Source organism: Myxocyprinus asiaticus, chromosome 7, assembly GCF_019703515.2.
Source record: "Myxocyprinus asiaticus isolate MX2 ecotype Aquarium Trade chromosome 7, UBuf_Myxa_2, whole genome shotgun sequence".
NCBI lineage: Eukaryota > Metazoa > Chordata > Actinopteri > Cypriniformes > Catostomidae > Myxocyprinus > Myxocyprinus asiaticus.
Genome location: NC_059350.1, coordinates 1,448,241 through 1,475,419, shown reverse-complemented (window position 1 = coordinate 1,475,419; position 27,179 = coordinate 1,448,241). Strand labels below are relative to the sequence as shown.

Genomic DNA, 27,179 nt, shown 5'->3' with positions numbered 1-27,179 from the left:
AGAGAGAGAGAGAGAGAGAGAGAGAGAGAGAGAGAGAGAGAGATGGTTATTTAACTCTTAAGGGATGAGTTATTTGCTCTGAACAAGGAAGTGGGAGAAAGAGACAGAAATATATAGAGAGACGCTGTTTTCTACTTTCTAAGCCAGAATTGACCATTTAACATGTGGAAAGTGTTCTGTTTGTCTGTCATTACAGGTGAGTTAACATTCATTAATCACTTAGTTTTCAGCAGTTTTTCTTTAGTAGATGCTGATTGTCATTTCTTGATTTATGAGTTTCCCAAGAGACATGGTTGCAGATTGACATTGTTGCCAAATAACTTTTACTGCTGGTTATATGCTGTACTAACGTCTTTGTGTTATGGAAATCATAGTTGAATTGCAAATCTAGAAATGCTTTTCAAATGTCGGTCCATTTAATTTACAGTCCGGCTACTGGATATTGGTTGTGCTGTAAAGCACACAGAAATAAATGGATATGAGGAGGAAAACTTAGTTTTCTATGTCAAATACCGGTCGGGCTATGAAGAAAACATCAAGTACTTCAGCAGGTCCGATGGCTTCTTTGAAAAGAAACTGGTTCAGACTGCTCAACCAAACAGTTGGAGTCAACATGGGCGATACGCTCTATTTGACAACACTACTTCTCGCTGGGTTACCATCGTCATTTTTAGATTGGGCGCAGAGGATTCTGGACTGTACTACTGTGGTGCGGATGTTACACTGGAAGTTGATCCTATGGTTGAAATCCAAATAACAGTCAAGAAAGGTGAGAACATGAGTGCAATCTAATTTTCACCCCTTAATTCGTCAGTTGCACACACACACATACAGCTTTCTAGACACAATTGATTGCAGAAGTCATTTTTGCTAAAGGAGTGAATTTGGATAGTTTCATGTTCCTTTTCTGTACAGGTGAACCCCGGAGACCAACAACAGAACCAAGAGGTACCAGAGAAATCCAAGAAGGGAATGTTAATTCAGTTTTATTCACACAAAACATGCACATAATTGCCCCTTTTCAAATGTTCTGTTTTAGTGTTAATTAACGGAGATGATGTTATTACGAACCCCGCAAATATCGCTACACAGAACTGGCCCAAGAAAAGAGATCAGGGTGAAGACTTTCTATTATCCATTCTATTTTTCTCTCTTGCATTTTAGCGCTTGTTTCTGCCTGTCTATCTATCTATCTATCTATCTATTTGGGCTGTTGTTTTAACGTTTTAAATCAGTGTGATTAATTATATAAAAAATAAAGTGTTAAAGAAATGAAAGCAATTAATCATGTCTCTGGAATATAATGTGGAATAATCCTACTATCGGAGCAATTCAAGCATGAAGTACCACCTATTTTCAGAAGGGGGTAGTAAGCAAAACTCAAGCTGTATAGGCAACATGCAGCTGTACAGAGAAAAAAACAAAAAAAACAAAAAAAAAACACACAGACAGACATAGGCTGAGTTCGGAATGGCATACTACCCATACTACTCGTACTACTTCTGCCATATGTGTCAATGGCAGAAATAATATGGTAGTATGCAGTTCCGAACTCAGCCATACTTGGCACTTGTGACAACACAAGATGAAAAAGTGTTCTTGCATTCAAAAACAGCTGGACGGAGCACAATTCTGAATGCAGGGATCTCTAGAGGTGTTTTTCTAAGTTTCAAACAATAAATAACTTACCTAGAGACAAAAAACCCCACTGTGTTTAAATGTTAGAGTCGCTCCAAAAGCATCCATCTGACGAATTTGTACACTGATGTGTACTTAGAAAAATTTGTTGCAGACTTATGCTATTTTTAAACATAAATCTACACTCCATACCCCATTATGATAAAGCAAAAAACAGAATTTGATAACTTAGCAAATTTATTTTAAAAAGAAAAAAACTGAAATATCACATTGACATAAGTATTCAGTCCCTTAACTCAGTACTTAGATGAAGCACCTTTGGCAGCAATTACAGCCTCAAGCCTTTTTGGGTATGATGCGACAAGCTTTGCACACCTGGATTTTGGGATTTTCCGGCTTTTCTTCTCTGCAGATCCTCTGTCAGGTTGGATGGAGAATGTTGGTGTAGAGCCATTTTCAGATCTCTCCAGAGATGTTCGACTGGGTTCAAGTCTTGTATAATCAGGCCAAAAACAGACTGACAAAGATCAGTGTGGCTAAAAGGGGTGTGGCCTTGGCCCACTCAAAATGGCAGCAGAGACAGCATGGCCCTTTGTTCTATAATCAAAGGAGAGACATTGAACTCAGTTTCCCAAGATCCTTCACAAATTCACAACTAGATGCGAAGTCCTGCCCGTGGACCCAGTCTCAAATGCCATTGGTCGAAAGCGGCCTACAACCAATGATGTCATCTTGTCAATAAAACCAGCGGACAGATGTAGTTCGGCCTCTCTGTGCTAAGCTCTAGCTGGCTGTTAAGGGACATCTGTACCATGCAGGTACTGAAGGAGTTTTCCCTCCATTTTGGACTGAGAACAAAAAGACCACGTTTTTCTAACCTCACCATTTGGCCACGGTAGAGTAAGATTAACTTAGCTTTGTTCCAGTCTTATAGTATACTTATAACAACCGGTTCAGTTTCACTGCAAGATAACAGTGAATTTATTTAGAAAAATGGAAAGGCGACCAGTTTCCCTTCTCCCTCTTTTTCATTCAACGTTGACTACCTTCTGCATTCTTCTCTATCGCTGGATCCAAAGCATAAAGCAGAGACATGTCGTTTCGCTGACGAGTGTAAGACAAGGGACCATCCAGACCGTTTCTCCTGACCACTCAATGCTAGTAAGGCTTGATATCTGGGCAGATTTAGTTTAGAAACTGTGATTTTTCTTGTGTAACTAAATCTTATATTTCATTCTAAATGCTAATGTTTTGAGTATATTTGTGTGTTAAACTCTGCTCGCTGTTTGCTGTTTTGAGTTAGGAGATTTGTATTAATTTCTTTGGGGTTTAGTTTGTTTTGTTGAGTGATCTGAACTAGTAATTCAGTCCCGCTGTTACGAGCGGTTACCCTCAATTAAATTGCATGCACTTTTCCTCTCTCTCTCGCTCTCATTCTCTCTCTCTCTCTCTCTCACTGATATTCATTGAGTGAGCGGCGCCGCGGTTTATGTCCAACTCAGGCTGGTGAGCCAAATTCTCCCGCCTGTTTCATCAGTTCCTTTGTGTGTCCGCTCATTTCCACCTTCACGTGGTATCAGCTCCATTTTGGATCTAACCCTCCATTTTGATTCCTTTGTTACCACATCTGGACACACACACACACACACACACACACACACACACACACACACTAGCATATAGCTCCACTGTTAGTTTAGGATTTCTTTGATATTTTTTTGTATTATATTCAGCTAGTATTAGCTGTGTTCATTACTGCTTGATTATAATAACTCTTGTTATATTATAATAAGTACTCCTGTTTTAGTTTGAATATTGTGTTGAAGCCAGCCTCTGCCACATCAAGAACTCCCATGTTACCTCAGAGTACTGTTATTTTATTGCCGTTAGAAACTAACTGTAATTAGATTACCATTAGATTTGTATGGCAATAATTTAACTAGTTTCTCCCCTTTTTGATTATTTTGATTAACAATTAAGATACTCAACCTTCAGGGTAGATTTTGTTTTTATAAGACTCGATCAGTAACTTGCTATCATTTTTCTCTTGTCAAAGAGTGGTGCCCCGAGAATAGAATTTAATGAGTTAAATTCTATTATTTAATTATTCAATAATTAATCATTAATAACATTTAATTATTGATTATTTCTGATTGTAAAACTGATCTAAACATCCAATAGCACCTACAGAAGCTATTCTGAAAAGCTGAAAAAAAAAATTCAGCTAACGACCTTGCATCAGTGTGGAGAGGCTTGAAAGACATTACCATCTACAAGACAACATCCCCCAACACTGTAGGGAATCAGCAACTGGCTGACGACCTAAATGTGTTTACTGTAGATTTGAAAAGCCCAGTCTCACACCCCACACCTGCTCCAACCTTCACAGCACACAAACAATTACACCTCCTACAACCACCCTCCTCACCTCTCCTGCTAATCTATCTGCACTTAAGATCTGTGAAGAAGATGTGTACCAGTTCTTCCGGAAACAGATGACAAGAAAAGCACAGGGCCCAGATGGTGTTTCACCCACTTGTCTAAAATCCTATGCTGACCAGCTGGCCCCCATTTTCATACAGATCTTCAACAGATCACTGGAGCAGTGTGAAGTTCCCTGCTTCTTCAAACACTCCACAATCATCCCCTTCCCAAAGAAACCCAAAATCAAAGAAATTAATGACTACACACCTGTAGCCATGAAGTCATTTGAGAGACTGGTGTTGGCCCACCTGAAGGACACCACTGAACCCTTTCTAGATTCCTTGCTGTTTGCATATCGAGCAAACAGGTCTGTGGATGATGCAGTCAATATGGGACATATTTCAACATCTAAACAGACCAGGGACTTATGCAAGGATGTTATTTGTTGACTTCAGTTCAGCTTTTAACTCCATCAACCCTGCTTTCATATGGACTAAATTAATCCAGCTCTCTGTTCCTGCCTCTATCTGTCAGTGGATCAACAGCTTTCTGACAGACAGGCAGCAGCTAGTGAGAATGGGGAAATTCAACTCCAGCACTTGTACAATCACTGGTAACCCCCAGGGATGTGTGCTCTCCCCACTACTCTTCTCCCTGTACACAAATGACTGCACCGCCAAGGACCCCTCTGAAATTTGCAGATGACACTACAGTCATCAGCCTCATCCAAGATACCGATGAGTCTGCATACAGAAGGGAAGTTGAACAGCTGGCCGTATGGAGCAGTCAAAACTACCTGGAGCTGAACATGCTTAAAACAGTGGAGATGACAGTGGACTTTAGGAGGAACACCCTAACATTACCCCCACTCACCGTTCTGAACAGCACTCTGGCAGCAGTGGAGTTATTCAGGTTCCTGGGCACTACCATCTTGCAGGACCTGAAGTGGGAGACCCACATAGACTCAGTTTTGAAAAAGGCCCTGCGGAGTTTGTAATTCCTTCATCAGCTGAGGAAGTTCAACCTGCCACAGGTGCTGCTGATACAGTTCAGCAGTCATTGAGTCTGTCCTTTGCACTTCTATAAATGTCTGGTTTGGTTCAGCTACCTAGTAGTTCGGACTGCTGAGAGGATTATTGGCGCTCCCCTACCCACCCTGCTAGAATTGTACACATCTAGAGTCACAAAAAGGGCTAGTAAACTCAATCTTGACCCCATTCACTCAACACACTTCTTTTTCGAACTGTTGCCCTCTGGCCAGCGCTACTGAGCACTGAGCACCAGAACAGCCAACCTCATGAACAGTTAAAACTGCCCCCAAATACTTTTGTTAATACAACCATGTGCAATATTCAATCCATCCATTCCTACTTATATCCATATTTCATTTATATTCTTTAAAATATCCTACCTCTTCTTCAATATATTACATCAACTGCACATAACTGTATATCTGTATATATAATATTCGAACAATATTTTTGCTCTATTGTATATTTCTCTTTTTTCGATCTGTTATATCTTATTTTTTTTAATGTAATTTTATTTATGTTTAAATGTATATGTTTGTATGTATGTATATATGGTTGCATTTGCACTGGAAGCTTCTGTCACCATGACAAATTCCTTTTGTGTGTAAGCATACTTGGCAATAATGCTCCTTCTCACTCTGAAGTCTGGGCTCTGGCTGGGCCACTCAAGGACATTCACAGAGTTGGCAATAAGCCATTTTTGCCATGTCTTGGCTTAGGGTCATTGTCCTGTTGGAAGGTGAACCTTCGGCCCAGTCTGAGGTCCTGAGCACTCTGGACCAGGTTTTCATTAAGGATATTTCTGTATTTTGCGGCATTCAACTTTCCTTTAAACCTGACCAGTCATCTGACCAGTCACCCATTCCCACCACAAAAAACACCCCCACAGCATGATGCTACCACCACCATGCTTAACCGTTGGGATGGTATTGTGCAGGTGATGAGCAGTGCCTGGTTTCCTCCAGACATTATGCTTGGAACTGAGGCCAAACAGTTCAATATTCATTTCATCAGACCAGAGAATCTTATTTCTCACAGTCAGAGAGTCCTTTAGGTTATTTTTTGTGCAAATTCCAAGCGGGCTTTCGTGCCTTGCACTGAGGAGAGGCTTCCATCTGGCCACTCTGCCATAAAGCCCAGATCGGTGAAGTGTTGCTCCTTCTGCAAGTTTCTCCCATCTCCACACATAATCTCTGGAGCTCAACCAGAAAGACCACCGGGTTCTTGGTCACCTCTCTTACCAAGGCCCTTCTCCCCGATTGCTCATTTTGGCTGGGCAGCCAGCTCTAGAAAGAGTCCTGGTTGTTCCAAACTTCTTCCATTTAAGAATTATGGAGGCCACTGTGCTCTTGGGAACCTTCAATGCAGCTAAATTTTTTTTGTAGCCTGGCCAAGATCTGTGCCTAGGCACAATCCTGTCTCCTAACTCTGCAGGCAGTTCCTGTGACCTTATGGCTTGGTTTTTGCTCTGATATGCATTTTCAGCTGTGAGACCTTATATAGACAGGTGTGTGCCTTTCGATATCATGCCCAATCAATTTAATTTCCCACAGTTGGACTCCAATCAAAGTGTAGAAACATCTCAAAGATGATCCAGAGAAATGGGATGCACCTGAGCTAAATTTCAAGTGTCATAGCAAAGGGTCTTAATATTATGTCAATGTGATATTTCAGTTTTTTCTTTATAATAAATTTGCAGTTATCAAAATCTGTTTTTGCTTTGTCATTATGGGGTATGGAGTGTAGATTGATGTGAAAAAAAATAAATAATTTAAAGCATTTTATCATAAGGCTGCAACATAGAAAAAGGTGAACAAATTTGAAAAAAAAAAAAAATGAAGTGGTCTGAATACTTTCTGAATGCACTGTATATTGCCTTCTAAATCCACTTTTTGTATTGTGTCATCAATGCTTTACTTGTCCATGTAAACTGAATAAGGTAAATTGTAGGTAGTTATCAGCTTATTAGTGTGCCAGTAAATGCACTCATTGTTATATCATTCTGTTGTCTAATTATTATTTTTTTAATGGCACAAAAAAATACACTCAAACGGACACAAATATTGTTTTATTTATCTTTTGTCTGTCGCTTTATCAGTGTTCTGTATGATGACAAATATGTGCAAAACACTATTTCTGTGTGGAATGTGTCTTTAACTCTCTCTGCCTCTTGCTGTTTAAACGACCAATCAGAGCTCCAGACATGTCTGTTTCATCTTCCTCTCTCTATTTCTGTCTTATATTCACATAAATGACTTGTGTTTTTATCAGCTGTGTCAGGTTGTTTCCCTTTTCCACAGAATCTTACATCAGGCTTGTGACAGTGCTAAGTGTGGTGTTTGTGTGCACACTTGTGTGTGTGTGTCCGTTCGTTCTGTTCAAAGTCTTAAAACAGGTCAACACCTGCAAGCTGTCAGGTGAGCACTGGATCACATGCACAGCTCTTTTTGCCAAAGTGTTTTTTTTTAATTTTTTTTTTACATGAAGTGAGACTAGAAGAGATTTCCTCTTTTATATACAACATCTCTATAAAGTTTATCATGCAGGAAAATAAATGTTTTTTGTTTTTTTTTCTTCTCCAGTTTCGGCATCTTATCACACCAGAAATATGTCAAACCAACTGGGGGTAAGTTTTTTATTGTTTTTAATCATGTCCATCTTAATTTGTCCAGTAATTTGTACAAGCACCTTTTAATGTTGCACAACATTTGTGCAATCTTTGCACAGCAAAGTATTTTTCTTTATATTTTTTTAATTATTAAAATAGTTATTGCACATTGTAGAGCTGTGCAATACTAATCTCACTATATTCTTGCATTGTATTTATTGTTATTTCTTATTATGTCCACAATATAATACACTAGCATAACTGATATGTTTTCTCTTTACAGGATGAATATGTGAAAATGAGCCCAATTGTCCTTCCAAACTCATCTACAGCTCAAAGTGATAGAGCTTCCACCGCAAAGGAACTTCACAGAACTACAGACATGGAAGCAGCCCCTGATACAGATACTAACTACATAGATGTGGATCCGGTACTATCAGGCAGTCTGGATGTAGATCCATTATACTCAGAAATGGATGTTGATTCTGTTCAAGAGTCGGTCTATCAGAGTATTAATCAAACTGATGACTGATCTCAGAATCCTCATCAACAGTCAATCAAAATTTCTGAAATGTTGATTGCATGTATTTGGAGAACAATCAATGAAAATAAGTCTTGAATAAAGTTCCTGAAAAATATTGCTAATGAAGGAAATTTGTGAACATTTGTTTATTATTTCTCAGTGTCATCAAATCAAGCAAGTGACCACTTGCTCACTGCTGAAAATATAATGTAAAAAGTAATGTTCACTTCTCTGATATTAGTGAGGGATGTTGATATTCACCATAAAAACTCATTTATCAGTATAGATTAGCACAGACTCATATACTGACATATGTTTTTGTGACTTTACTGTGACAAGAGGTCATGTTGTGTCACTGCAACATTACTGATAATGACGAAAGTGGATAAAGTGAAGAAAGAAGAAGTACAATAAATACTCAACACAAGATTCTGATGAGGGGCAAACTGTGGGCAAATTTATATTTCACCAAAGTGCTAAGGAGTAATTGTTCAACATGTGGAGCTTTCTAGTTCTTTTTTCCTGCGCATTTTCAGGTGGGTTAATATCCATTAATTTCTTATGAGAAAACAAATTACTTAAAGAAGTATGTTGAGACTTGCAACACCTTTTGTGTCTTCCTGTCGAATTTCTGTGTAATTTTTTTTGGAAACCATTTTCGCAAAAGTTGTAGCACTGAACTGAACGTGAACATTTGCATTTGATTTAAGAACAATTTTTTTGAATGCTTTACACAGAAATTCATCCCAAAATATTTTCTTAGGATATGTTTTAGACCAGTGATATTGTAAATGACTTTACACTGATGAGCCAAAACATTATGACCACTCACAGGTGAAGTGAATTATGTTGATCATCTCCTAACAAGGCAACATATCAAGGTCTGGGTAGATTAGATGGTAAGCAAACAATCAGTTCTCGTAGTTAACGTGTTGAGTGCAGAAGAAATGGGCAGGAGTAAAGACCTGAGCGACTTTGACAAGGGCCAAATTGCTATGGCCAGAGCACTGGGTCAGAGCCTTTCTGAAACGGCAAGGCTTGTGGGGTGCTCCTGGTTAGCAGTGGTGAGTACCTACTGACAGTGGTCTGAGGAGGGACAAACCACAAACTGGCGACAGGGTGTTGGGAGGAATGTGTCACAACACACAGTGCATCGCACCCTGCTGCGTATGGGGCTGTGTAGTTGCTGACCGGTCAGAGTGCCCATGATGACCCCTATCCACCATCGAAAGCACCTACGAGGGGCATGCAAGTGTCGAATCTGGAGCAGTAGAAGAAGGTCGCCTGGTCCAATGAGTCCCGTTTTTTTTTTTTTTTTTTTTTTTACATCACATGGACAGCCGTGTATGTGTGCGCCATTTACCTGGGGAAGTGATGGCACCAGGATGCACTGTGGGAAGACGACAAGCCGGTGAAGGGAGTGTGATGCTCTGGCAATGTTCTGCTGGGAATCCCTGGGTCCGGCCATTCACGTGGACGTCAATTTGACACGTGTCACCTACCTAAACATCATTGCAAATTAGGAAACCCTTTCATGGTAGTGGTATACCCTGATGGCAGTGGCCTCTTTTTGTTTGAGGAACATGATAAAGAGTTCAAGGTGTTGCCTTGGCCTCCAAATTCCCCAAATCTCAATCTGATTGAGCATCTGTGGTATGGGCTGGACCAACAAGTCTGATCCAAGGCGGCTCCACCTTGCAACTTACAGGACTTGAAGGATCTGCTGCTAATGTCTTGGTGCCAGATTCCACAGGACACCTTCAGGAGTCTTGTAGAGTCCATGCCTCTGCGGGTCAGTGCTGTTTTGGCAGCACACAGAGGACCAACAGCATTTTATGCATTAGGTCATAATGTTTTTGCTCATCAGTGTATATATGTCATTGATTAAGTCAGTTGTGTTTAGTCATTTTGTGTGATGTCACATCATGTCTGACTTTGAATTTCCAGCTGGGTCTTTGACTACTGTAACTGCTCCAGTGGGAGGAAAGGTCACCATTAAGTGTTCACATTTCCTGGCCCACCTCAATATCAAATATTTCTGCAGAGACCCTTGTGCTGAAGGGAATGTTCTCATTAAGTCTGAGACGGGAGAAAGAGAGACTCGTAGAGGGAGATATACTCTACACAATATGGGGACAGAGTTCACAGTGATTATCGCTGGCCTGCGGAAATCAGACTCTGGGACGTATATCTGTGCAGTTGAGAGATTAGTAAAGGACACTTTCCAGTATGTGACTCTATATGTGATTGAAGGTAAGTCACTGATTCATAATATTTTAGGAATTACTTCACCTTTTTGCACTTGAGTTTCTCCTGTACTGACGGACCCCCCAGTGTGAGTTCTTTAATGAGTGGTGAATAAAAAAAAATCTTACCTTACACTTCACAACAGATGCACTGAAGGTCAGATTATATATTATCAAACACATAATTTTAATGTTTATAATGATTGAATATGATAGATAAGATGCAATCGCGGAATGCGCTTGCTGGCTATGCGCGCCACCATATTTTTTTTTACATGCAATGCAACATGGGATTCTGAGTTTCTAATAGAAGCATAGAAGGTTCTAAAAACCTAGCCCTTCCACTTTCCCGGCACCGGAAGTGGTTAGAATGAGTGAATGATGGAATAGGAGAAGGTAGACTGACTAGTTTGTATATTCTTTGTTTGATGTCAGAAAACATGGCTGCATCGCTGCATCCAAACAGTGCGCTCCAATGGTAACGGCTTTAAACTTTTATTTAGTGACTGTTTGAATGTTTGTAACATAAAAAAATAAAGATATTGTGATGTTGAAAAGACTAATTGAGCATCTGGTTCATTATGACAACCGCTTCAGTCCCTCTTTTGCTGGTAAACAGCAGCACAGATGCAGATCACACTGGTTTGGTCGTATGTGTCTGAGCCAAGTCTAGTGTAATCACACCGGTTTGATCGTACGTGCGAAAGGGTTAATGAAATAATTCTATTGACTGTACATTGTTTCTTATCAAGTTTACCCATTAAATAAGCTTAACTGTAAAATCTGCTTCATTATAATATGTGTTTATTGGTTAAAGTGCAGCTACAGATTTACATCGAGCTCTAGTTTTAAGTTGGGACAGTTTTAGACTTGTGATTAGATTCATTTCTAAGTTCTTCTTTAGAGTGGAAATATGAATTCTTTTTTTTTTTTTTTTTTTACCTGCAGCAACATGAACAATGATCGGTCACACCTCTGTTGCCTTCCACCTTTCAAATCTATGGATTCACAGATTAATTTATTTCATTGTTTGTTGGCTCTCTGCCACATTGGCAGAGTTTGTTTTTTAATTTTCTTTCTCTAACAATTTGTATCATTCATAGGCTCGACACAAATGCCTGTCCCAGTAAGTACATCCAGACAACCTGCAAGAAGAACAACAAGAGAAACAACAGGTATATCCATCCAATGTATCTGCATCCATCCATTTAGTGTAGCTGGATCCATCAATGCATACAGTATATAATCCATTCAATTTAGCTGTATCCATCCGTCAATCTCTCAGTCCTTCCATCCTTCCATCCATCCAGTGTAGCTGCATCCATCCATCCATCCATCCATGCAATGTTGCTTGTATCCATCCATCCATCCATCCAGTACTGCTTGCATCCATCCATCCAGCCATCCATACAATGTAGCTGCATCCATCCATCTCTCATTCCATCATCCATCCATCCATCCTCCATCCATCCAATGTTGCTGCATCTATCCATCCATGCATCCATCCATCCATCCATCCAATGTTGCTTGTATCCATCCATCCAATGCTACTTGCATCCATCCATCCATCCAATGTAACTGCATCCATCCATCCACCTATTAGTCCATTTATCCATCCAGTGTAGCTGGATCCATCCATCCATCTATCCATCTATCAGGCCATCCATCCAATGTAGCTGCATCCATCTATCTACCCATCTATCAATCCAATGCAATTGCATCTATCCATCCGTACTTTGTAGCTGCATCCATCAGTCCACTCATCATCCATCCATGCATTACCATCCATACAGTGTGGCTGGATTCATCCATCCATCCATCCATCCATCCATCCATCCAATGTAGCTGCATCCATTTGTCCATCAATTCATTCATCCAATGTAGCTGAATCAATTCATCCATCCATCTATCAGTTCATCTGTCCATTAACATCCATCCAATGAAGCTGCATCCATCTGTCCATCTATCAGTCCATCCATTAAATGTAGCTGCATCCATATAGCCATGTAATGTAGCTGCATCTATAAGTCCATTCATCCATCTATCCATCTGTGTAGCTGCACTAATCCATCCATCCATCGAGTGCAGCTGTATCCATCCAGTGTAGCCGCATACATCTATTGTAGCTCCATCCACTTCTGACAACCTACTGCAACTTTCAAAGCAGTATTAATTTTAATTTTATTTTTTTAGAAAATAAAGGAACGTCAGTGATTTCGAAGTGGACTGCAGCTTCAACACCACCAGTAACCTCAAACAGATCAGCAGTGTCTGGTAATAAAAGAGTCACTAAAGTTCTTGGGCTGGTTGTAAGAAGCCTTAACTTAAGAAGCAGTGACAGACACACAAGGGTTTCTTGCAACTAGCCTATGGTGTTCTTGGATGAAATGTATATAGTGCTAAAATATGATATTATTAATTGATTCATGCTCATGTTTGTCTTGTTTCTATCCTCAGAACATTTGTTTTATATTGCCGCTGGTCTTGGCACACTTGTGCTGATTTTAACAGTCCTCCTCTTCATATTTATCAAACAAAAGTATAAGCAAAAGAGATGCTCCTCCACTGTGACATCATCAGTACATCTATCTGATTCATATAACTATGCCACACTGAACTTCACATCACAATCAGACAGTCTGTACTATTCTTCTGTGGTTTTTATCAAGGAGCCTGACTGCAATATCAACAACAGTGAGAAGGTTTTAGGGGAAGAAACACTTTATTCATCTGTTCGGACTTAGCAGGAATCAAATGCCATTGATTTATACTCAATGATCTATTCCACTGTTACAAAATTGTTTGATTTGTTGATTTGATAAATAAGCTTTGAATTTATAATTAAAATAAATTGTAATTGTTGCAAATTCTAAAAATTCTGCCAAATCGCCAAGGCTATTTTGTCCATTTGCCCAACTATTAATGTATGATCCAAATGTATAAATTGTGACATTTCAGATTGGAGAGTTGTAAACAGGTCAGTGTGCACAGTGTACAGAAGGTGAGTGATGCATACCAGCCAGTATTTTTTAGTAACATTATCAGTAGTCCATGAAATTGTTAATACTCACCAGTGCTTAGATGGGTGTAAATAGTTTCCAGTTTTCAGTTACCGATACCATTGTAGAAATTCACTATTTACAGTCATCCATTATTCATTTAATTCACTACTGAAAGTGTCCAATAACAGGGTGGTTACTGAGATTTAGCGAGTAGTATTCAGCTGGTCATGTGATCCTAACATGGCAGCCCCCATGTGGTGACCCTCTCCATGTAGAATAAAACAGCTTTTATTAGGATACTAATATGACTGGAGTCTTTATCTCATGTGAGTGCTTATAAATGTATACATCTGTTTCAAAATTACTATTCATTTCTTTGGAAGTACAATGTTCTGTGAGTGCACCGTGTAACTATTAACATGTTTCACTAACATTTGACAACAACAAATGCTACAATAATTTTTCTTTGTCTTCATTTACAAAACTATATCTATTGCAAGTGTATTGGGGCCATTGTATGTTGGTTTTATACATATAAAACATAAAATGAATGAATGGTTGTCTAATAATGAAAAGACTGTAAAAGAGTTTTGAACTTATGAACTCTCATACTTGTAAAGAAATGCACGTGTGTGAATTTAGTGAGACTAGAATTCACATTGCATCACAGTAACCTCACTGATGTCAAAAGAGCAGAAGTAGAAGTTAATGCGGAAACAGAAGATTCTGATGAGAGGGTAAATCATTCTCTTTTATGAAAGTCCTGAAGAGAAAGAAACTTTTCACTATGTGGAGCTCTCTATTTTTCTTCTGCTGTGTCTTTACAGGTGAGTTAACTTTCATTAATTAACTTCAAAATGAAACAACATTTTCAGGGCACCTTATTTGGTTATAAAATTTCTGCATGAATTGAAAAACTTGCAGTATTTATGCTGCTTATATTGTCAGTATTGTGTGACTCTGTATTTATTCATTTTGCGTGATGCCACATCCTATCTGTCTCTCTTTATTTCCAGCTGGGTCTTTGACTACTGTAACTGCTCCAATGGGAGGAAAGGTCACCATTAAGTGTTCACATTTCCTGGCCCACCTCAATATCAAATATTTCTGCAGAGAGACTTGTGCTGATGGGAATATTCTCATTAAGTCTGAGATGGGAGAAAGAGAGACTCGTAGAGGGAGATATACTCTACACAACATGGGGACAGAGTTCACCATGACCATCACTGCCCTGCAGAAATCAGACTCTGGGACGTATATCTGTGCAGTTGAGAGATTAGTAAAGGACACTTTCCAGTATGTGACTCTATATGTGGTTGAAGGTACAGTAAGTCATTCTTTGACTATCTTTTAGGGATTACTTGATAAAGGATCCTATTGATTGCATTGTTTGTGCTAGTATTTCAAGCAAAATCTAATTCACTTTAGGAGTAGGACCACATTTACATCCAAATGGTAATTACATGGAATGGCGCCTGGACCTTTAAGTGTAGCTATAAACTGCTTAAATCATCTGGATTCAAGGAAATGGATTTAAAGGACATTAAAACTAGAGTGTGTTTTTCTAGAAGTTCACCCAAAAATGAACATTCTCTCATCATTTACTCACCCTCATGCCATCAAAGATGTGTGAACACAAACAAAGATTTTTAGAAGAATATTTCAGCTCTGTAGGTCCATACAATGCAAATGAATGTGAATGGTGACCAGAACTTTGAAGCTCCAAAAAGCACACAAGGTCAGTATAAAAGTACGCCATAAAATCCATATCTTCAGAAGCGATATGATAGGTGTGGGTGAGAAACAGAGTGTAAATCTCCACTTTCACATTTGTTTTTGGCGATTTGCATTCTTCGTGCATTTCGCCACCTACTGGGCAGGGAGAAGAATTTGTAGTAAAAAAGGATATACATCAACAAAACCTAACTTCCTACCCAAAACTTTAAACCTAAACCTTACCGATAGTGTCATAAAAAGCAAGTTCAGTTCTGCTGAGAACTAACCAGTGCTGGATCAGGACGTTTCATGACAATTTAAGTTAATTTTTGTGCCCTAATTGTACTTTAATTGTCATGCTGGTTTATCAGTAGAATATCTGAATTTCTGTTGGTTCCTCTCGCTCTTCAGATAACAAGATCACTGAGGTCTCAACTGCTCGCAGTAGGATCTCAACATCCTATTCAAAGACACCAGATCTGAATCTTCAATCAACCAGCATCACACCCAATGAACAGTCTCTTGCTTCGACATGTCAGATAGTTTCTTTTTTCTATATTGCTTTATTGCTTTCTTTTTATCCATTTTTTTTCCAGCAGAGAAAGACTATACAGTGTAAAAGCCTTTTTTTGTAATCTTTGACTTTTACTCACTGGCATATAGGTACAGTATTTAGATAGTAACAGACATGAACTAAAAGCCACAGAACTCTTAATTTAATTATCATGATTCAAATGATTTTTTATTTTAATTTTTTTACCTCTTGTATTTTCAGGTTCCATTGTTATTTTCATCATTGCAGGGGTTTTGCTTTTGCTCCTCATTGGTCCTACTTTGGTTATAGTGTCCATCCGAATGAAAAAACAGACTTGTGGTAATATATATACATATATATTAAATAAATATTTTTGATGTTTCAGCAGTTTTCCACTACTTGGTTCTTGTGTAAGTGGAAGGCACAATTATTAGTAGTAATGTTTGCTTGAAAGTGGAATTTTCAATAAAAGACTCAATAAAAGTGATTATCTGAATTTAGATACAGTTTACATAGACAGACATAGACTTATATTACAGAAAGTTGCTAAACTGTGAGCAGAGAACACTAATGTAACATTTAATCAATTACACAGATCTGATCTCATCTTCTGCTGAAGGGTTTTGTCCTGCATTTAGAAAAGGAGAAGAGGTAAGTCAGGATAAACTGTTTATAGCATAACTGACCTTTATTGAATATCTTCATTGATAAAATTACACTGTAGGTCTTCTGAAAGATGAAGTGTTTTTAATTAATAAGCCACTAGCGTCACCAAACGTGTTTGCAAAATAATGACTGTGTTCACCAAATCGTCCCTAATCAGCTATTGGTCAGACAAACCGATAGTTCCGTCCCAAACTCGTGCCATTGTTGTTTTGGGATGATCAAATAAATCGATCAATGTTTGGATATTTGGTGTTAACATTTTTCGGAAATTATCCTAAATTGACCAAATATCTTTGTTTTCTTTTTTCAAAAAACGAATTGTTGTATGTCGATTTTTTTATGGAACAGAAGCGTTCAACTGCTGATGTCTACAATTAAAGATATGCACAATCCTAGTGATCTTCTCTGGAAAGTGGCCATACAAGACTTTTTTCGTGCAATTATACAGTGATTAGACTCTCTGTGGGCACACTAGAGACAGAAATGTTGCAAGCTGCATTGGGTTATTCGCTGTATAGGCACCAATTCAGACTTCGCAAAATGTCAGGAAAGCTAAACCTCCATGGCCGCGAAGTGCTGTCAATATTGAGTTGGGACTGACTTTGTGTTAATATAGTCATTGGACATTGGGATGTTCTACTGGTCAAAAAAACTTCCACTGGCCAACGGAAATGATGACTTTTAGTAGTCTTAAGATGGCATAGGAGAAAGCATTTTTACATCCAAAAGTGTTCACCTTTAGATAACACAATCAAGGTTCATTTTCTTGTTAAATGGTGCAAAGGTGATTATGATGATGATGATGATGATGAAGCAGTCATTTCTTATCATTTACAGATAGAAAATGAGAATGTGACCTCAACAGTCCTTCCAGGTTCACCAGCAGCATACAGTGCTGAAACATCTGCTTCAGATGAGTTTCACAGACCTACAAACACCGAACCAGGAAACATGGCCGATCCTCATAGGGATTCCTACTACATCAATGTTTCCCCACCAGTAACAGATTGCTTGGATCAAGAACTTGACACCAGTAGTAGGAGTCATGTGTATCAGTGTCTTATAACTGATTCTGTTCAACAGTCGGTCTATCACAGTATTAATCGAACTACAGACTGCCCATAGAATCCTTAATATGAACTTCAGAGTTTTTTACTCAACATCATTAAGGGGAGACCGGGGAGATAAGCGAACATCATAAATCCACACCGGAAACTATATTATGGAGGCAGATTTTTACTGAAAGGGTTAAATGTGTTCTTAGGACAAAGACATTTTTCAGTTTGGGGCAAGTGTTTTAAATGTATTCAATTAAAATTATAAATCTTTACAATGTATCAATGATGATATTTGTTGGCCAGTAACAATGCTTTGATATTTGTGTGCGTTACCTTTCCAATTTTTGTCGTTTAATGAATTTTTTTGTGCGCCATAACCGTTTACTTGTTAACTTTTGCTGAAAAAAGCCTGGAATAGTCTGCTTAATGCAGGCATGGATTTAAAGAGAGGTGTACATTTTGGTTGTGGTGATATGGAGGTCACAGGGCAACCTAATTTAAGCCTCAGTATGTAATGTACGTTGCAGTCTTGAAAGTGTAAAAATGGAAAGAGTATAAAAGTGTTCATTAATCTCCATCTCATAAAGCAAAGGGGATCATTTAGTAAATTCAGCAAACATCTAATCTTGATTAGGAGAGTGGCTAATCATCATATAAACCGATCTATGTGGTTCTGAGAACTGCACAGGTACGAGACTCAGGAAAGTGATGAAATAGAAAAGTGTGGGTGAGCTTAGTTTGACTAGAGGTCAAACTTATGGCAGTAAGGAAAATGATTGCTTCAGTTGTAATAAATACAATATGGAATGAAAGGGGGTTGTATAGAGTATTCCTGGCACAACATACCTAAAATATAGAGTCGTTTTGTAAAGCATTTTATTGAACGAACAGAAACAAATCCACTGCAAAGAGGAAACAGGTTGTGGTTAGTGAACACAGGTGGAGCTCACAAAGAGTTAAACAAAGTTGACTGTTAGATTCCTGAAGCATTTTCACACATAATGCCTCTCAACATCACACAGATGTATCGACGGTCAGCTCTAGTATCGAGCAGTTGAATCTATTAATGGAAGAATGGAGTATTATTGTATATTTGATGCATTTAAAGTTGTTAGACAGTTTTGGGTTGTTTTTCATATGAATGTGTGACCATAGAAATGAGATTCTCACTAGAAGACATATTTCTGGTGATCAATAAGCTCTAAAAGATCTTTAAAAAAATAAAAAATAAAAATGTTTTAATGATGTTTTAAATGAAGCAAGTGTCCTCATGTCCTGCTAGTGTTTGTGCAGTTGTGGTGGACAGTACGCTGTGTGCGGACATTATAGTGAGTCATTAAGTGTTAAAACTTAGCCTAGCTGTGGCGTAAATGGGCACTAAGTCACAATTTTTGCACTACTAAATATTTGAGCGTTGCACCATCAAACTTAGGTAGGACGTAACCCTACATATAAACTAATACGTACAACATCTACTGTTGTTATGATCCGTTTTCTTCTCAATTATTTCTGCTGTCATTTACGTTTCTCAGCTCCAGAAACCCCAAGACCTGCTCATTACTCCATCTCTACCTCCACCCAATGACCATCACTACCTCCATCTGCAAACATAATCACTAACCACATCACAGGTACACACGCACGCATGCACACACATGCAATCACTGACTACAACATCAACACATGCATACATTTTCTACAAGATGCTAACGTGAAGATACGTACAGTATGTTTACATGCGAGTAGAGAATCTGTCAGAGTGGTAACTTTACTCAAAACAATAACAGCTTGTAAATGTAACTGTTGGTACTGTATGTTATGCTACTGCATTGTTATTTTTATAAGAAACCCAATTTAAGATCGATCTTTGCTGTAGTTACTGTTTATTCACAAACACTGGTCAAAACAATATAAGCTCCATGAGAAGGATGAACTTGAATGTATATGATGTCTTGTATCACCCTGAAGGGGTTTATTTGCAATAATGACCAACTGACTGTAAATTATCCAGCTTATTACATGGCTACTTACAAAGATAGACATTTAATAATGATTTGAATTAAATGTATGTAATTATGTGAGAAGAAAGAGACTGCAGAGTCTCCAGAAACTGCTGAATTCATCAACATCACTTTATTTCTGGATGTACAGTCATTATTCAGAAAAATCAGACAGCTGCATAACGCAACTGACAAATCAGAATTCCAGAAAACCATGTAAAAAATATTAGAGGTAGACTGATAGGTTTTACTGATTATTTATAAACATGTGTGGTGTCTTGTTAAATGTCGACAGCTGAAAATTGATCAGTTGTAGAGCGTCCTGATGATTAGCCTTATAGCTAACCTGGCTGACTGTATGAGTCTGCTATTTTAATTTTAAACCAAGTTTCTTGACTGAAATGTGTCGTCAAAGCCTTAACTCATTAATGTTACATGGCAGATCCAAACAGACACACTGCTAGACACTACAAAAGATCAGTAGTACAGATAGTGTCTTAATAAAACATGAATCATATTAGATGATCTTAAGGCACAAACCATAAATTAATACCCTATATTACACAGTGTACAAGATCTGCTATGCCAATCATTTGGTTTCACATTATTTTTGTGAAACTCCTAACATATATTTGTGGATATCATTCAATTTATATGTGAACCAACTTTCTATTTGTCTCTGAATTACAAACAATTCTAACTCCATATCTCCTGTACCTGCAACAAAGAAATAGTTAAAACTGTAAAGTGTTATAGTTAGACTAGAGTTCAATACTGCATATTTATGCAGATATAACACAGTTTATTCATATTCTTTAAGTATTTCCATCCTTTTACATAAAGTGGTGTACAGTGTTGCCAGAGTCTTTAAAAAGAGTTTTACTTTGTACACATGTTAGCGAGAATGATGTTCTCAGTAAAGCTGATGAAACTCTAATTAAGCTGTCATTTTCCAGTAAGGTGATTGGCTCTTTCAATGTTTAAGTTTCACGGTCGCTAGCTATGTCCCAAATGACATACAACGCTCTATGCACTACAAATATAGTATGCACTCAGCCATGTAGTGTGTGAATTTTAAAAGTGTAGTAATCTTCCCAAATGGCACACTTAACGTTTTTTACTACTACACTGAAGTGTTCACCGTTTGACAGCCGATGAAGTGACGTTTCAAATGCATGTAATGTGTTGCCGCTAGCTTTAGCAGGTTAGCCAACCTCGGTTCAACTCTTTTATCTCAAACAGCATATATATTCATACAGAGTGAGGTGATGGTAAAGCATTCAACTCGCATTTGTAACGTACTTTCTTTCACTGAAGTTTCACTAGTTGCTACATTGTCCATATTTTAACCCTTGTGCATCAATAAAAAAAAAGTTACTCAGAGGTCCTTCGAGGACAAAAATGTCCACGTCAAAAAACTGCCATAATAATATTATATTTAGTTTGTTAATTTTTTTAACCAACATCAGTCCTGATCATAACTACCAAATATTCATTAATTTTCAGGATTTTAACCTTATAAATGCCAGTTTGTTTATATAATGCCACTGTTGTTTTTTACACACACCCAAATTTCTCAATATACACATACAAAACACACCCTGACATAAATACCAACACACCCACTCAATTTTAGCTGCATCATTTATTCAATTAGCCTGCAGTGCTCTATAATACAGCAAACAGAAAATAGGAGAAAAGCTTGTATTTGCTCCATAGGCTAAATATGAGAAAAATGGCGCCATCTGGTGGAAAATATCAAAATGTAACATTTGAAGCCAGGGCTCCAGAATGAAAGTATAATATTATAGAATTCATGATTTTATGCTTTAATGACACTGGGATCAAATATTGCAGTTTTAATGGGATTCAATGGGGACATTTTTGTCCTGAAGGTCCTGAGTGGAACTATTGTGTGTACACAGTGTATTATAGATGTATTATAGGAACTGGGGTTGAAATATCAAAATTCCTCCAAAATACACACCTTTGGCAAAATTGATGCCGTTGGCAAAATGATCAAAAAAACAAAAATGAAAAAGAATAAAATGTCCCGAAGGTAACACAAGGGTTGATATTGTTTTGTGAGACCAGCAATGCAGTGTGCAGCATGGGCGCCTGCAGGATTTAATCTGAGGGTATGCACAGAAATCTGCCAATCTTATATCTAGGAGGGTCGAGGGGCATGCTCCCCCATGATATTTTTGTTGTTGTTGTTGTTGCAAAAAACAACACCAAAGCGTTCAATTCTGGTGACTTTGAGAGAAGCGTTTTTTTTTTTCTCTCGAGTATGAGTAGCATTCATGTGAATATTGGCTAAAGCAATTCTTCCAGTAACCCTTCAGAACAGACATGTTCTCGCACTAAAAAGGCAAAATGCACTACAATGAATACAGCAGAATGCAGGTGTCTCAAGACGCGTTTACAGTGGTGTGAAAAAGTGTTTGACCCCTTCCTGATTTCTTATTTTTTTGCATGTTTGTCACACTTAAATGTTTCAGATCATCAAACAAGTTTAAATATTAGTCAAAGATAACACAAGTAAACACAAAATGCAGTTTTTAAATGAAGGTTGTTATTATTAAGGGAAAACAAAATCCAAACCTACATGGCCCTGTGTGAAAAAGTGATTGCCCCCTAAACCTAATAACTGGTTGGGCCACCCTTAGCAGCAACAACTGCAATCAAGCGTTTGCGATAACTTGCAATGAGTCTTTTACAGCGCTGTGGAGGAATTTTGGCCCACTCATCTTTGCAGAATTGTTGTAATTCAGCCACATTGGAGGGTTTTCGAGCATGAACTGCCTTTTTAAGGTCATGCCACAGCATCTCAATAGGATTCAGGTCAGGACTTTGACTAGGCCACTCCAAAGTCTTCATTTTGTTTTTCTTCAGCCATTCAGAGGTGGACTTGCTGGTGTGTTTTGGATCATTGTCCTGCTGCAGAACCCAAGTTCGCTTCAGCTTGAGGTCACGAACAGATGGCCGGACATTCTCCTTCAGGATATTTTGGTAGACAGCAGAATTCAAGGTTCCATTTAATCACAGCAAGTCTTCCAGGACCTGAAGCAGCAAAACAGCCCCAGACCATCACACTACCACCACCATATTTTACTGTTGGTACGATGTTCTTTTGCTGAAATGCGGCGTTACTTTTACGCCAGATGTAATGGGACACACACCTTCTAAAAAGTTCAACTTTTGTCTCGTCAGTCCACAGAGTATTTTCCCGAAAGTCTTGGGGATCATCAAGATGTTTTCTGGCAAAAATGAGACAAGCCTTAATGTTCTTTTTGCTCAACAGTGGTTTTCGTCTTGGAACTCTGCCATGCAGGCCATTTTTGCCCAGTCTCTTTCTTATGGTGGAGTCATGAACACTGACCTTAACTGAGGCAAGTGAGGCCTGCAGTTCTTTGGATGTTGTTGTGGGGTCTTTTGTGACCTCTTGGATGAGTCGTCGCTGCACTCTTGGGGTAATTTTGGTCGGCCGGCCACTCCTGGGAAGGTTCACCACTGTTCCATGTTTTCGCCATTTGTGGATAATGGCTCTCACTGTGGTTCTCTGGAGTCCCAAAGCTTTAGAAATGGCTTTATAACCTTTTCCAGACTGATAGATCTCAATTACTTTCTTTCTCATTTGTTCCTGAATTTCTTTGGATCTCGGCATGATGTCTAGCTTTTGAAGATCTTTTGGTCTACTTCACTTTGTCAGGCAGGTCCTATTTAAGTGATTTCTTGATTGAGAACAGGTGTGGCAGTAATCAGGCCTGGGTGTGGCTAGAGAAATTGAACTCAGGTGTGAAAAACCACAGTTAAGTTATGTTTTAACAGGTGGGGCAAACACTTTTTCACACAGGGCCATGTAGGTTTGGATTTTGTTTTCCCTTAATAATAACAACCTTCATTTAAAAACTGCATTTTGTGTTTACTTGTGTTATCTTTGACTAATATTTAAACTTGTTTGATGATCTGAAACATTTAAGTGTGACAAACATGCAAAAAATAAGAAATCAGGAAGGGGGCAAACACTTTTTCACACCACTGTATATCAGTTGAAGTTCTTTTTAACTTGACACAGCGTCTAAAAATGCAGCACTCCTGTGAGAGATCCTAAAAACAGCGAAACATGACGCAGTTGTCAAAAAAGATCCATCTAGCTAATGTTTACATGGAAAAGGATTGAAAAACAGTGTGAGCGGATGCAAAAACAACCCCTTGTTGACATGACACAGCACTAGCTGAAGTTTCTCAAAGTTACCTCTCAAAAAGACAGCCTTTTGTTTCATGTGATTGTAGGTAAATTTACACTGTATTCAGCGCTGTTTGTTCTCTGTGTAAATATCCCGATACTGTTTTACTGTGTGAGAATCCGCACCAAATGATTCAGTGAGAGAGTCAATTCACTGAAAAGAACCGACTCAAAAGCATTATTCATTCTTAAATTGGTCATCGCTAGTTCTTTTATACAGCCAACAGAAATACGGGACACATTTCATGACTGATGAAATATTCAGTAAATGTTTCTCAGTCGGAGCGCTCATGGTACGCACAGTGTGTACGGCCGTACAGCTGCAGACGCCACTTGTGTGCACAAATTGTCCAATATTCCACACACTGTTTTGACCGTTGAAGAAGTACATTATCCAGGTACTCATTGTACACTTCAGTGTTAACCTACTATGGGCACTACTTACACTTTAAAATGTAGAATAGTGCAGAAGTTTGTGGTTTGGGACACACCTTGTGACTATAAAGAATATATAAATAGGGGCAGTGGTGGCTCAGTGGTTAAGGCTCTGGGTTACTGATCAGAAGCTCAGGGGTTCAAGCCCCAGCACCACCAAAATGCCACTGTTGGGCCCTTGACCCTACCTGCTCCAGGGGTGCCATATCATGGCTGACCCTGCACTCTGACCCCAGCTTAGCTGGGATATGTGAAAAAAGGAATTTCACTGTATGTGTGCAAATGTGTGATAAATAAACATAATCAAAAAATTATTATAATTAATCAAGAGAGATCTACTGTTTACTACACTGCACCCTCTACAGTTTATGTGAAATAATGCATGGTGCACGACTGTTAACTCTTTTATTTATTTAATCTCTTCTGCCTGATATCAGCTGCATCAGCAAACAGTGAACTCAAGAAACATCTCTTATTCAGTTTAGGTGATGTGCATAAATAGGTGATGTTCATGAACTGTTTTTTTTTTTTTTTTTTAAATCAACATCAAGATGTCAATGTGCAATATATGGGAAAGTGTATATTTATGATGCTGTGACTGGTCACCATTTCTCTTATGTTTTTTATCACCTATTTGCAGACACCAGTTCGTTTTAAGTGGCCCAGCAGTGGAAGAAATGAGTTTAAAATGAGGTTATAAAATTCGACTGCATAATATTTAGAAAATAATATGCTAAACAGAGTTTTAAAATAGTTTTAAATGGAGTTTAGCATATAACACTGCAGGACACGTAAAGGTCCAAATAGTATTTCAACTATTAACTGTAGATTCACTTTTAGTGTTGCATCTTGCTTACCTAAATGTCCTCTTAATTGTTAGCTTACTTGACGGGTGGACCCTCTACAGTAGTTGTTAATGTAAATATGTTCATGTAGTTGTTTAATATATTATATTAGTAGTGTGATTAGTAGTGAATAATAGTAGTAAAAGACTTAAAATTGTATAATGATATAGATTATGATACATTCTGGACTATCAACCTAAGAAATTGCTGAAAATCCCCAAAATGTACTTTTCTGTTATTTTTCTGATTTGACATTATATATCTCTGAGTGTAAATAAGGTGCCTCAGAAAAACAGTTCCCAATCATGTCAACTGTATCTGAGAAAATGCTGTGGGTTAATATCAAATGTTATATCATTACAAATATAATTTATCATAGTGTCTCCATGTGTCCAAAAGCCTCTCCAAACAAATAAAACATAATAATTGTTCATAAGAACTAATTACACATGCAGACATGATTTTAGTAATGAGATTTCACAGAATGAGTTTCATTCTGTGTCATCTGAGTCATCATTGAGTCTGTGTCATGTATTTGGCGCCATCTCCTGGTGGTCATATGTAACATTGTGCTTCATGTGGATTATCTAATGATCTATGCATCTGATTATCTTGTGTGTGGACTCGTTTGAAAGATAATCACCTCCTCTAAATAAAGGTATGATATTTTATGTTCTGTTTATTTTTCGTAAAGTTATATGAAAAACATGGCATATAAGCAACATCAGCATAATTGTCAAAGACATATACTTAGCTATTACTCACTATATTTTTGTCTGTGAGTAAAACAAATATGCTGGTTGTATTCTACTCTTTGAGAGCTTTCCAACAACATATGACACATGACTATTTGATCAGTTTGATATTTTTACTGATTGCAATAATATGTGCAGTGCAGTTTTGTTTATATAAATGATAAAAAAGAAACACTTCTGTTTTGTCTGATTTAGAGCTTCTACACTTTCAAAAGATACCCATCTTGTGTTGGTCAAGACTACAGTTAGTTATATTCTGACAGTTCTTTTTTCTCACGTGCCCCCATCCAAGCTTAAAGGGTAAGAAAGATAGAAGGACCTGCTGTGTGGTGGTGAATGTGGTATGAGTCACAGATAGAAAAGGAAGGAAATCTTTAACACTACTTGCTGACAGAGCAAATGTACTCAGAATGGAAGATAAAGTAAGTAACATAAGTCACACAACGTTTTTAGGCTTAAAGGGAGAGGACTTTCTAATTTAATTCAAGTTGTTCACCATGTGGAACCTTCTGGTCTTATTTGCTTGCATGATTACAGGTGAGTTTAAGATTCTGTGCTCACATATACAGTGGGTGTTTTAGACCTGCTCCTTGATTTCCTCAGTTTATGGTTTTCACAAGATCAGAAATCTTATATTTGTGGCAAATATTTGCAACTTCCTGCACACGAGTATCAGTTTATTATGTTTTTTGTTTTGTTTTTCAGCTGTTGGTTCAGATGTTGTTGGTACTCCAACTTCAGTATTTGGATACAGAAAAAGGAGACTTGACATCAGATGTCTCTATAAATTTGGATATGAAACAAATTCAAAGTATTTTTGCAAAGGGGAGTGTTTCTTTCAAAATAAAAACATCATCATTGAATCAGGATCTCCAGCTGAAGACGAGAGATTCTCTCTGACTGATGACACAACAGCAAGAGTTGTCACTGTCTCCATCACTGATCTGAGAACAGAGGATGAGGGCAAATACTGGTGTGTGGTGAGGAGGACTGTACCTTTTTCTGATGTCTATTCAGAGATTTTGTTGTTTGTTAAAAATGGTAAGTGGTCAGTGTTACTGCTTACAAGTTTAGCTGCCTTGCATTACAGTTATTTTAATGTAGGTATGGGATGTTCTTCGACATTGTACAAAGCACATGGCTTCACCAAATGAGTCCTGGTGTATAATTAGAATCACTGACTTTAAGTTGATCTTTCTTCTCACCATCTAGATAACATGACCACCGAGATGTCAACCATCACCCCCTTTTCAAAAACACACTGTCCTATTTCAGTATTTCATCACTGAATCCACAATCCAACAACACCACACCCACAGATCTGTCTCCTTCCTCAACAGGTCAGTTCTTTCTTTCTTTCCCTATTATTTATACAGCTGTGTCATATTAGCAGACACAGCTTCCGGAGAAAGTGCATAAATGTTAAGGATAACTTAAAGGAGATCCTC

General features: G+C 38.1%; 3 protein-coding genes across 5 annotated transcripts; all 3 read left to right on the top strand.

Annotated features, from left to right (window-relative positions):
• The first annotated feature begins 76 nt into the window (after positions 1–76).
• LOC127443344 (uncharacterized) lies at positions 77–8,308 on the top strand. The gene is made up of 7 exons (XM_051701844.1): positions 77–196; positions 428–769; positions 916–948; positions 1,040–1,117; positions 7,394–7,510; positions 7,676–7,719; positions 7,985–8,308. Exons 1-7 carry the CDS (start codon positions 163–165, stop codon positions 8,231–8,233), a joined length of 897 nt encoding a protein of 298 aa, XP_051557804.1. The 5' UTR covers positions 77–162; the 3' UTR covers positions 8,234–8,308.
• A 296-nt stretch (positions 8,309–8,604) lies between these two features.
• On the top strand, positions 8,605–19,759 carry LOC127443343 (uncharacterized). Of its 2 annotated transcripts, none has more exons than XM_051701842.1 (10): positions 8,605–8,760; positions 10,172–10,477; positions 11,574–11,645; positions 12,664–12,744; positions 12,928–14,299; positions 14,489–14,794; positions 15,600–15,722; positions 15,964–16,062; positions 16,319–16,374; positions 17,227–19,759. In XM_051701842.1, exons 5-10 carry the CDS (start codon positions 14,227–14,229, stop codon positions 17,512–17,514), a joined length of 945 nt encoding a protein of 314 aa, XP_051557802.1. In that variant the 5' UTR covers positions 8,605–8,760; positions 10,172–10,477; positions 11,574–11,645; positions 12,664–12,744; positions 12,928–14,226; the 3' UTR covers positions 17,515–19,759. The 2 variants fall into 2 exon arrangements, with proteins under 2 accessions (XP_051557802.1, XP_051557803.1); XM_051701843.1 differs by having other exon boundaries at positions 8,607–8,760; positions 10,269–10,477.
• A 6,378-nt stretch (positions 19,760–26,137) lies between these two features.
• On the top strand, positions 26,138–27,072 carry LOC127443349 (CMRF35-like molecule 1). 2 transcript variants are annotated; one of them, XM_051701851.1, is made up of 3 exons: positions 26,138–26,268; positions 26,437–26,704; positions 26,944–27,072. In XM_051701851.1, coding segments are annotated over exons 1-3 (309 nt in total). In that variant the 5' UTR covers positions 26,138–26,228; the 3' UTR covers positions 26,945–27,072. The 2 variants fall into 2 exon arrangements, with proteins under 2 accessions (XP_051557811.1, XP_051557810.1); XM_051701850.1 differs by having other exon boundaries at positions 26,437–26,711.
• Positions 27,073–27,179: the final 107 nt, after the last annotated feature.

Coding starts and splice junctions, on each gene's coding strand:
- LOC127443344 (XM_051701844.1), top strand. CDS start 163: ATGTGGAAAGTGTTCTGTTTGTCTGTCATTACAG. Junction 770..915: donor CCAAATAACAGTCAAGAAAG/GTGAGAACATGA, acceptor TTTTCTGTACAG/GTGAACCCCGGAGACCAACA. Junction 949..1,039: donor ACCAACAACAGAACCAAGAG/GTACCAGAGAAA, acceptor GTTCTGTTTTAG/TGTTAATTAACGGAGATGAT.
- LOC127443343 (XM_051701842.1), top strand. CDS start 14,227: ATGAAAGTCCTGAAGAGAAAGAAACTTTTCACTATGTGGAGCTCTCTA. Junction 14,795..15,599: donor GACTCTATATGTGGTTGAAG/GTACAGTAAGTC, acceptor CTCGCTCTTCAG/ATAACAAGATCACTGAGGTC. Junction 16,375..17,226: donor CATTTAGAAAAGGAGAAGAG/GTAAGTCAGGAT, acceptor TATCATTTACAG/ATAGAAAATGAGAATGTGAC.
- LOC127443349 (XM_051701850.1), top strand. CDS start 26,229: ATGTGGAACCTTCTGGTCTTATTTGCTTGCATGATTACAG. Junction 26,269..26,436: donor ATTTGCTTGCATGATTACAG/GTGAGTTTAAGA, acceptor TTTGTTTTTCAG/CTGTTGGTTCAGATGTTGTT.